At 36.5% G+C, this 12,108-nt stretch overlaps 1 protein-coding gene across 4 annotated transcripts in view; it reads right to left on the bottom strand.

Moving 5' to 3' along the window:
• Positions 1-432: 432 nt before the first annotated feature.
• LOC6503326 (calsyntenin-1) overlaps positions 433-12,108 on the bottom strand; it is a 49,671-nt gene continuing 37,995 nt past the window's right edge. For 3 of the 4 annotated variants that reach the window (XM_014903798.3, XM_032456080.2, XM_032456081.2), the window contains exons 7-11: positions 7,829-8,374; positions 7,692-7,775; positions 2,450-2,580; positions 2,175-2,298; positions 433-2,115 (exon numbers count right to left, since the gene is read on the bottom strand). In XM_014903798.3, coding sequence (XP_014759284.1) covers positions 2,048-2,115; positions 2,175-2,298; positions 2,450-2,580; positions 7,692-7,775; positions 7,829-8,374 — 953 coding nt within the window. In that variant the 3' untranslated portion in view covers positions 433-2,047. The remainder of the gene's footprint in view (positions 2,116-2,174; positions 2,299-2,449; positions 2,581-7,691; positions 7,776-7,828; positions 8,375-12,108) is intronic. The other variant, XR_006507921.1, reaches the window with a different exon arrangement.

Genomic DNA, 12,108 nt, shown 5'->3' with positions numbered 1-12,108 from the left:
TAGGTGGCGCCACGCATCTTATATAATTAGATATATAGCGGATCGTATACAGTTGGCCGATCATAGATATAGATATAGATATAGATATAGATATAGATATAGATATAGATATAGATATAGATATAGATATAGATATAGATATAGATATAGATATAGATATAGATATAGATATAGATATAGATATAGATATAGATATAGATATAGATATAGTGGCAAAAGCATAGATGTGGGGGGGTTCATATCCTTACCGGCGTACGCCAGAGACGTAGGTGTTTTGGCGACCAACCCACAAACCAACCAACAAAATAGCGTGTAGATAGCGAGCGGCGGCGACAAGGTCCTTTAGTGTCTAGGCCTTTTCAACTATTAAGTGTTTTCAATATTGCTTCTGCTTAAAAAACTTTATTAAAAATACAATTTACTATGATTAGTAAAAGAATGGAGCCTCTTTTACTGATTTACGCGCATTTACTGATTTTAAACCGACTTAAATGTACAGTAGAACTCCAATTATCCGAACTCCGACTATCCGAATCGCCGATTATCCGAATCACAAGTCTTGACTTGACTTTTCTTAACCTGCCGTTGTGCCTACACTGACTTCCCCCCGGATTGTTTGTTTTGATTAGCCGAGGACGCTACTCTTTCGCTACGGCTTATTTTTGTATGTGCATGTACAATACTGTATTGTTTTTATACCATGGCTTCGAAAAGAAATCGAAAATCCGATTATCCCCCATTCATTCGGATAATTGGAGTTCTACTGTACTATATATACCTTGTGCAAAGACAAGGAGACAGACTGAAGATTAAGACTGAGATTATTCTCATCTTAAATACTTTAGAGAAAATTGTATAGGGTCGGAGATGTCTTCTTCACTGCGTTACACATTTTTGACCGTAATTATAATACCATCTGCAAGTGCATAGGAACAAACTCCGGCTCCGTCCATTTTAGAAAAAAAAAATTTGATTTATGAAAAGTCTTTTTTATGTTGGCTATTTCAAAAATTATATATATTTTCATAGGCGTCGACGTAATCATAGCTAGTATTCCCTGTGGCAATTTCTATTTAATAATGCCAATTGTATGGAGATTTGTTAAATCTGTAATATGACAGCTATAGAACTTTGTATCTATAGATGCCTTACAATAAATTATGATACAGTATTAATATATGTTTATTTAATTCTAGCTCGACAAATATTTAATTATAACAGATGGCAATTTTCTTTCGTTTAAGCTCTAACACAAACAGTATTCTAAAACGTAGATGTTGTTAAAAAAAAGGAAATTGTGAATTTAAAAAATTGAATTTTTGTATACTACCTTATTAAATTTATCAAATATGATAATTTTATTAAATAGGTAAAAAATATTAGATCGTTTACGAAAAATAAAAGATAATAAAAATTATGATTCTTAGTTCAAACAAATTTGTTCATATATATCAATATGTTTCTTAATCTATATTTTAAATATTGAAAAAATTTGAATCTATAACAAGTTTGAATTTTATTGGCTATACGGATTTATTGTGGATAATTAAGTAAATAAATATTAGCCTTAATTTAGGGGGACGGAGATACCTCCTATGCATGGCGACAGAATGCAGATGAACATTTAAGAAATGTGCAAAATACATGTTTATGCGAGTATAGAACAGATTCATCAATCACAACTTATTTCGTATTTATATTAGTGGTTTGTTTGCATATATGATAGATCTAGCGTTGCCAATTATATATTAATTGTACTGTACCTTAGTTTTATTTGTAGTTGCGCTGATATTTATTTTAAATACATTTACATGTACATACGTATGTCGCACGTCCACTGACTTAATTTATACAATCATTAATACGCACAACAACAAAATTTTCTGAATGAATTCGCATCTTTACAATAATGTTTACGCATATAAATACGCATATAAATACGCAAATACGCATATAAACAAACTCAATATATTTTTAAGTTTTGTGTCATTACTTAAAATAAAATGTACATATTTTAGATCAAAGGAAATTAAGGGCATGTTTTACTTTACTGTTGAAATATATTAGTGTTATCCCATTCAAGCTGGTTGATGTGAGAAAATCCATCCTTCAGAGCTAGGAAAGCAATAAAAATTCTTAGTATTAATTATACAAAAGCGATAATATTTCTTTACCTTCGTCCTCTTCCGATTCGGAATTTTCCGACTCAGAACTATCCTCTGATGTTATATCTGTTTGCATTGGATTTATAGTTATAGTTAATGCCGAATCGTCCCAAACTAAGCCATCATCAAGAATCTTATAAGATACATAATACATTGTTTAAAATTGTTTGTAAAAGCATATCATTACATAGAAGGATGTTAATCCAAATTTTAAAATATCCGTAACTTAATAGGAACAGTATGAACGCAATTATAATACAAGCAATAGAATGTAACAAACATACCTTTGGGCAATGCTGATGACGATCAGTGTACTTCTGACTGTTCTTTAATCGAGCAATAGAAACTCCACACAGCAGAATAGCCAAAAAAACACTCACAAGAATTATGAGCATGGAAAGATGTGAGCCCTCAGCTAAATTAAAAATTATATATTTTTAATAAGATAAGACAGTTGTTTGGTTACAATTTAGGTTCAGTATATATCGGGTTGGATTGTGGTACAACAATTTGACATTTGACTATTCGTTCTGACATTGACTATTCGTAATCTATGCATTCAAAATGTAATGAGAAAAAATGTATAGCAAAAATATAACATATTCGCTTCCCCAAAACGTAGGAAAGCATTGTTTTTGTTAAACACAAGAAAGGACGGCTATAGTCGTTAACTTGTCTGATGCCCGATAGTCTTCTCTTTTACCCATACTCTTCTTTTCGTATGTTTTTAAAGAAACAACTGAAAGCAACCAGTAGGCAAGCAAAATAAAAAATATTTTACTCCACCATTCACAAATCTTATAATATCTATCACTAATAGTATCTGAGATCCACGCATTAATAGGGACAGACGGCTGTTGATGCTAATAAAGAAGATATAGACTTTATGCGGTCCGAGATAATTCCTTTTCCCTGTTACATACATTTATATGAATACAATAAATGTACTGTACGAGTAAGTGGTATACAAAATATTAAAAGAAACATACTTAAAAATATTTGCGGGAAGAAGAACAATTCCTTCCTCAAGGGGGCAGGATGGTTTCAGGGGCTGAAAAAAAGCACATTTTTGCTTTTTTTTTTCTCATTTCTGAGTGAACGAAATGATCCAATTTTTTTACACGATAAATGGCTATATTTGTAGAGTATTTAAGAATATTTTTTATTAAGAAATAATTATTATTTATTCCGTGACGGCAGTCGGCCGGAGTCGCTTCAAAAAATTGGTCTCTTGCGGTGCGTAAAGTCTGGACTTACAGTGTTATCTAAAATCAAAAAATTGAATTGATTTACTTAAAATATTTGTTTCTTGTGCGGATGAACGAAACAATTTTGAAAAATATGCAATTTTGGATTTTTGGCGCGGTTTCAAAGTCAAAAGTGCCATTTTTACATAAAAATCCGCCCATTTTTGCCCCTAAAAAAAGTAAAAAAAATTTAAAAAAAAAAAGCGTTCGTTCATCCGCAAGTATTTATTGTATTAAAGATGTGTACAAAATTTTATTTAGATCCGAGCATTACTTTTTGAGTTACGTTACGCACCGACTTGAAAAAGTTGTTTTGAGCAAAACGCGTCTAAAGTTTTAAAAGCAATGGAAAGTATATGGAGAGAAAAAAACTAGAAAATCGGTATCTAAGCAAGTTTTAGTCCGATCGACATGAAACTTTCACAGGATATTCCTAAGATAATGTTCTATTATATAAAAAATTTCTGAAAAAAAAATTTTTTTTAAGTCTCAAACCATCCTGCCCCCTCAAATCACCCCAATTCAAGGTAAGCTTGGACATTAATATGAGAACTCTCTCAATTTTAAACAGGCTTACCGTAACATGTTAGCAGTATAATGTTAGCTTATAATATAATATGTTATAATATATTATAAATATTATATATATATTATATAGACGCCTGCTCCTGGTGGGAAGAACAGAACTCCCAAAGAAAGTTCGAAAATAGGATCAATGATCCTTCAACCTCGAAGTCAAATAGAGGTCAATGAGATGCAGGAATGGCTAAGCTCTCCAATAAGGGACTATATTCATAGGCTGGTCACGTGTAGAGGGTGCTCCAAAACGAGGCCTCCTATATAATCACTGAACGGCGTGGCGATTGGGATTCCAAGGTCGAACTTATATCCAACTGGCGGAGTCCGTAAAGACAGCACCGGTCCGTGTGTGGCTCAATCTGGAGAAGCTCCTACAATAATAGGAGGAGAGCAGCGTTCCTTCTGATGAGACAGAAGGCTCCCTGGACCAAGAAATCATAAAATGAGCCAGAGAGATCCTTTCAGCTTGACTTTTTAATCACGGCTGGACCCGTAAGAGTGTCGAAGGGTAGGACTATTATTGGAGTCTTTGATAGAAGATGGTCTCAATCCCTGCGAAGCTCCAAGATCCACCAGAAGCTATGTTGAAGACGGAGGACTGAATGCGAAAGTTCAGTATGGTACCAGGAGAGCATGAAGGTGATGGCGTGCTAAGATGCTGCATCCGTATGCCTCCATAAGTGCATGATAGCCTTTGTTGGAGAGGTGTTCCTGGGTTCAAAGCTAGAGGCGGTTAACTGGGACCCCCAGCAAAAAACTTAAAAACAATAACTTATTACTGGAATTTACGAGTATATCGAAATTTATGTTATAGGGATATCAATTAAATTTTTAATTCTCACGTGAGTATAAATATACAAGAATAGATCATTAAGGGAACCTCCTAAAGGAAACGTTGACACTAGGGAAGGAATAGACGCCTTGGTGGGGACGCTCACGGCGGCTTGCGCCAGGGCGTATCACAAGGAATACGGATCGGGTATCAGCAAGTCACAGAAGCTTCCATGGTGAACACCGCTGGCACCCTTGAAGACCAAGGTTCGGAAAACCCTTAATTTCACCAATAGAAAAAACACAGGAGATGCCTAAGAGGCAACTTCGCAGGGCAAGTTTCTGCATTCCTTGAACATTCCCAGTATACCTGGGAGGCCTGTCCCCAGAGGAAAATCAAATAGTAAAAAACTGCTCCTAATGTAGGCTATACTGACACTGTACTGGACTGACACTGTACTCCATCCAGCTTCCTAGATTACCGGCTCTAATCAACGAACACATTTCAAAGATAAAGACACTTCCAAAGGATAGTCCCGAAAATTCGTAGCCGTCCCCTCGGCCCCCCCATTTAGAGGATCATTAGTCTCCACTTGCATATGACCACAAGCCCAAACGATATCTTTCCTTTGCACGCAGTATATATGTGGAAACGGCCGGGATCGGTCGACTATATCCTATGGCTGCCATGTAACTAATTGATCGGAAATGCAACAACTTTAGTGCTTTTTATGTTAGAAGGATGGGTCGTTCTATGGAATCTATTTTGGGTCAGATCTATCAAATGCCACCTGGTTAAGAGCTATGATTTTATGGAGTAATATACCATAAAAGCCTGCAAGCTATCAATATATACTGCGGATACTGCGATTGGCTGCAGCTCGGATGCATAAGATGATTTTTTTTTGCGCTCTCATCACGCGCAACCATCCAAGAGGCGCTGGTCGCATGACGTACGGCTTGAATCGCAGATATAGCTCTTAAGGAAAGAAGGATGTGTGCAAACTTTGAAGTCGATAGCTTGTAAACTGAGAGACTAGTTTGCCTAGACACTGACAGACGGACAAACGGATATGCTTTTATTAACTCTGGAGGTGATCCTAATCAAGTATACGTTATAGGGTCGGAGATGTCTAATTCACTTCTTTGCACACTTTTGACAAAAATTTTAATATCCTCATAAAAAATATATAATCCTCATATATGCTTAAATTTAATTAATTTCTTCTTTTATGTGTACCGTAGAAGCTGTGAATAAAACCTATGTTTGTTCTTAATATTGGTTCAGGGGAGAAAGGTTATGAAGCAAGCGAAATTTTACACGAAATACAAAAAAAATGGATATTGGCGGTCTATGTAGTAAGGTGACAATGCTTGATATTTTACTAACCAAATTACCGATCCAGTTGAACCTGCAGTAACGTAGTGACGGACTTGGAACCCAAAAATCACTGACCAAGCCATACGCACATTAACCTTACATAGATCGAAAAACATATTCATATAAATAAAACTATGATCCCTATCATTTTAAATATTACTGTTTGAAATTTTTTTTTTTGGCTTTTTGATATTTTTGCCAGATTATGACTTTGACTCCGTGGCTCTTTTTGACTCTCCGAGCGATTTCGAACAGCTGGTCTACCTTTGCCTCTAAGCGCCGAGTGCTACTGGAGTGCCATCCCAACTCAACCCAGTAGTCTTTTCAAAAGTATTTCTCTTTTATACCCAAGGAATAGCCAGATCATTGGTGGTCTAATTTTAGTTAGTCTCTGGTGGTAGTTGGTGCTCAGTGAGAATAGTCTATACCAGATTTTATAGGAAACCAATAGCTTTAAAACTGAGAGACTAGTTTGCATAGAAACAGACAGACAGACAGACGGACATGCTTATATCGACTCAGGAGGTGATCCTGATCAAGGATATATATTAGACTTCTGCATGGATGTAATCATTTGCAGCATAACAGATCTGTACATTAGTGTACTGTTCTTTCAAATACTGCACTCATTCTTTACTGTATAGTATACTCTATAGGGCACAATAAGAAAGCCCAACATTTTCAGTGTACTCACTTCGAGTGTGAACAGTATGTGATTGTACTTATCGAGAGAGAGTTATACATTTGTGTTTTTTGCAACACTATACAGCTTGTATGTAAACTGTATACAACTGTTCAGATGTATTATTGTTGGATCTGGTTTATCGCGGCAGCTAGCTTGTTAAATATTTAAAAAAAATCGAGACACAATTGGAACTAAAGAAACACTCTAAAAAGCTACTATATTAAATCTCTTGAAGTCGGTTGCATTAAATTAGATGGGAATCTCGCATATTTTGGTCGAATAAAATGAAGTATATAGAAAAACGGACACAAATTTAATTAATATTAGCGGAATGGTAAACCTTTTCGCACCTTTTGAAAGTCATGAAGTTTTCTCAATGTTCAGAAAATCCACTGCATATCAAAAAACTGTACAGTACGTTGACTACTGGACTACATCAATTATGCTGTACTCATCAATAGCTGTACAACTATGGAATGAGTGAGAGCACTATACTACCCAGCTCACTCACACCCAAATATACCGTACAGAAAAAAAGTACACCCATTTCTAGAATAAATAATTCATTTGCCGTTTTGGATGCATTCATGCAGAAGTCTAATATATATACTTTATAGGGTCGGAAATGCCTCCTTCACTGCGTTGCACACTTTTGACCTAAATTATAATACCCTTATAATAGAAAAGGATAGTTTCATTTGCTGAACACTTTTGGATGGAATAATATTACTATCCTCTAGGACATTAATTATAAATCATAAATATTAGGTTATATTATTATATTATATTATTATATATTATATTTTTATATTTATTATTACATTCAATGAAATTTATATTTGTTTTATGCTTTTATTAATTACCTTTGTGTACAATAGAGTGAATGTGAGATTTTGGTTCTTGGACATCGTTTTGGTGAAGTAACGAATACGAAAATATTCTTGAATCTGAAAAAAGAGTAACTAATATTAAACAAAATAAGTAAATTATTAAAACCCACCTGAAGCTTGATTATTATCTTTAGTTTCCACATCGCTGTTTAAATGGAAAGTTGCATCAATATTGGAACTCTTAACACTACCTTCATTATAAAAAGATGGTTGCTCTGTTGTCGACTTGCTCATTTGCTTTGGATGTAATACCGTTAATGTTAATGTGTATTCCGCACTTTTGTATTGTAAACTCATTTGCGCACATGAAAGTTTAAAAACCCTATTTAAATAATAAGCCGGCTTTTTGTTACTATAGACAAGAGACCGTAATACATTTAAATAATTCTGAATGGTGTCCAATCCAATCATGTCCACGCCATCCTTATCTATATTTGTCTTTATATCCATAGTAGACGACAATGACTCGTCACCATCTATTTGAATATCTTCATGATCCGGATTTAAAGAAGGAAACACAACAACGTTGCAAGAATCAAGGAGATTTTTTCCAGTAATTGGAGCACTATTTTTAGATAACATGTCGATGTAAATTTTATCCAAAATGTGTACGCCCAACTTAATTTCTTGATAAGATACCAATTTATTTGTTGTTCCTAAAATAAAAAATTTGTATTAAAAATAACCTTATATATACATACGTACATAATATATGGAGGATTTAGCTTTTATAATCATTTTGGTCAAAAGTGTGCAGTGAAGGAGACATCTCCAATACTATGAACCATAACTCTTATTTTAGAAAAGACATACAACACAAAATATACCTGTTAGGTCATAACAATTTTTTATATTAAATCACAAAAGAACACAAATGTATACATAATAACAAAAATACATAATAAAAAAATTATTAGGTCATAGCCTATATAAAGAACGGTGACTTAAAAAAACGAAACACTACACCAACAACATACTGACACAGCATCAAGAACTGCTGACATGCAGTGGACAAACTATTGTAACACGATCCACACTTTTGAACTGTTAATTTATCATTTTTTTGTTTTGCTATATTTCCATTAATTTACCACCTAAGCAATTTCCATGTACCAAATTAGCTTTAAATATTGAACTATAGTAATAAAACCTTTCCCAGACAAAACCTATTCTAAACTCATTTATGTCTCCACGTCCAATTTTTTCAAGTGCAAGTTACGGCAATAAACCAACAATCGGTTTATATACAATTTGCTTCCTTTAATCAATACAGATTAACATTTTAGTGACCCCGACGTGAATTTGCAAGCCCAGGATCCCCAAACGAACACAAACAGAGAGGAACGTTCCGTAATACAGGAAGAATTCAGGAAGACTACTCCTAGAAAAGAAATTTGATCTTTACAACAGTGTGACGCTGTCCCTCTAATCGGTAAATAAGGGGACCACCCTTCCCTCAATCCATAACAAATAAGGGTTCAGTTTCTTCGACCACTCCCGGTAGCGAGTCGGAGTGCATCCATCTACTAGCACGCTAGCAGCAAATAAAAAATTCCCAACGTTCAGAAACGAAGAAAGTAAAGATGGAAAGGGAACAAATTGCCTCTAAAATCATAATAGACCCAGACATTGATGAGGCAAGAAATTGGTCAGAGGACCTCAAGATGCATCTGGAATTATAAAAAGGATGGGCCGAATCGAAAATTAAAGGCACTTTCTTTACTTTCAATCAGAAAATGACTTTTAAACTATCCATTCTCGAAGAGGCTTGGGAAAGATTCGTTGAAAATGATCCAAAACTTCATAGAACGGATAGAACCGAAAGCTACATAAAGTATGCTGAGGACCTCCGAATCAGTTGCGAAAAATATTCCGCCACTTTCTAAAGAGTAAATTCGGCCGACTGTCGTCGCATGCAGACGTGTTTTTTATTGTGCTCCGGGAAAAAATATTCAATAAAATCATAAAAGTGCAGTGACTGGTCTAAGAAATCTACAATAACGCGAAAAGACGCTTTTTGCGATGAAATCGCTAATGTTTATATTGATTAATTAATAATTAATTAATATAAAACACAACTCTCAAAACTCAAACTAAACCAACCTCGACTGCAATGAGCTTAAACGACGTTCGCACACAACGTCAACGTGAGCAAGACGAGAGACGGCTCTCAGTACAAAGAAACAACGCGTACTTCTCTTTTAAAGCAACCGAAAACCATGCAAGCTCTGATCAAGCGCGGTCAATTACCCTCAACTTGAACGAATTCTTGAACGTAGAGAGTGAGAGAGCGCGTTCCTGCTCCCCCTCGATACCATCGATGTCTCTGCAGCCAAAGAGTGCAGTAACTAGCACCTCAATTTCTTTGACGTCAACAGTAACAACAACAACAACCGCAACTGTATCGACAGCGCATTTAACGACGTCATCAGCTAGCAGCGCAAATAGTAATACGTCCGCGCTGCCCGAAAACCAAAACAAAAACAATGACTATATTAAGCCGGCTGTGCAGACTGGCATGGATCGCTACATCCAAATCAAAAGGAAGCTGAGCCCCCTCAAATCCAAACGCAAAATAACCCGTGGCAATGCTAGCCTAGCAGCAAAAGAAACGCCCATTAACTCAAACCGATTTAAAATCTTCGCAGACGCCGATGAGGTTGAGGCGGGCGAATCCACTGAAGTTGAGAAAAGGAAGCCAAAACCTCCGCCTATCTATATACGCGAAAAATGTTCTTGTCAACAAAATTATTGAGCTTATTGGTAAGGATAACTTCCACATAATACCCCTTGTAAAGGGCAACATTCAAGAAACAAAAGTTCAAATGAAGTCTGAAGATAACTACAGAGTATTATCAAAATATCTTACCGAGAATAAAAGAACTTTTACACATATCAGCTAAAAAGCAGCAAGGGCCTGCAAGTCGTACTTAAGGGCATAGAGCCCGAAATAACGCCTGCAGAGATAAAAAAGGCGCTACAGGAGAAGGGTTTTAGCGCCAAGACAGTCTTTAATATCCTTAACAGGGATAGAAAGCCGCAGCCACTCTTTAAGGTTGAGCTCGAACCAGAAACCAAGCTCCTGAAGAAATACGAAGTGCACCCAATATACAATCTTCAGTACCTGCTGCACCGCAGAATTACAGTTGAGGAACCGCACAAACGCAATGGCCCGGTACAATGTGCGAACTGCCAGGAATATGGCCATACAAGGTCATACTGTAAACTGCGCCCGGTGTGTGTAGTTTGCGGAGAGATTCATGACTCCGCACACTGCCCAGCGAGCAAAGATGACAGCAACTCGAAAAAGTGCGGCAACTGCGGTGGCAATCACACTGCTAATTATAGAGGATGCCCAGTCTATAAGGAGCTGAAAAGTCGCATCCACCAGAAGGGAATAGCTGCCCGCACCCAAAATGGACAGTTCACGGCGTCCAGATCAAACCCTGAAGTCTTCTTCTCGACTGCAGCCAGATCCTCACTAGGACCCATTAACTCTGACAAAAATGTGACATACGCAAGCGCCTTAAAATCAGGACCGGCGACACCTGCCTCAAGAAGCTCATTTCTGCAATCAGCATATCAAGAACCGAACACGGCTCAGCAACATCAACCAACAGAGCAGCCAAAAAGCAACTTTGAAGCTATGATATGCAGCCTACAACAAAGCCTGACGGAATTTATGTCGTTTATGCGCACAACTATGCAAGATTTAATGCGAAACCAAAATCTATTGATTCAAATGCTGGTTTCACAACAATCCAAATAATGGCTTTCCTACGGATATCTACGTGGAACGCTAACGGCGTTTCGCAACATAAACTTGAGTTAGCTCAATTCCTACTCGACAATCATATCGATGTAATGCTGCTTTCGGAAACACACCTTACAAACAAATACAATTTTGAACTACGAGGATATTCATTCTACGGAACAAATCATCCAGATGGTAAAGCACATGGTGGGACTGGAATTCTAATCAGAAGCCGCATAAAGCACCATTATCAAAACAAATTTGCTAAAAACTACCTACAGGCCACATCTATAAATATACAACTAAATACTGGCAACCAACTTACACTAGCCGCCGTATACTGACCCCCTCGCTTCAATATAGCTCAAGATGAGTTTATGCAGTTTTTCAACACACTTGGAGACCACTTCATAGCAGCAGGAGACTGCAATGCCAAGCACACACACTGGGGATCCCGTCTCGTGACTCCAAAAGGGAAGCAGCTCTATAATGCAATTATCAAAGCCAAGAACAAGCTCGACTATGTTTCTTCTGGCACACCAACATACTGGCCGGCAGACCCAAGGAAACTACTAGATTTAATAGACTTTGCGATTACCAAAAACATCCCTAAAAATCTGATAAGCGCCAATTGCC

This window comes from Drosophila ananassae, assembly GCF_017639315.1.
Source record: "Drosophila ananassae strain 14024-0371.13 chromosome 4 unlocalized genomic scaffold, ASM1763931v2 tig00000071, whole genome shotgun sequence".
Classification (NCBI taxonomy): Eukaryota; Metazoa; Arthropoda; class Insecta; order Diptera; family Drosophilidae; genus Drosophila; species Drosophila ananassae.
This window is presented reverse-complemented; position numbering and strand designations above follow the sequence as displayed.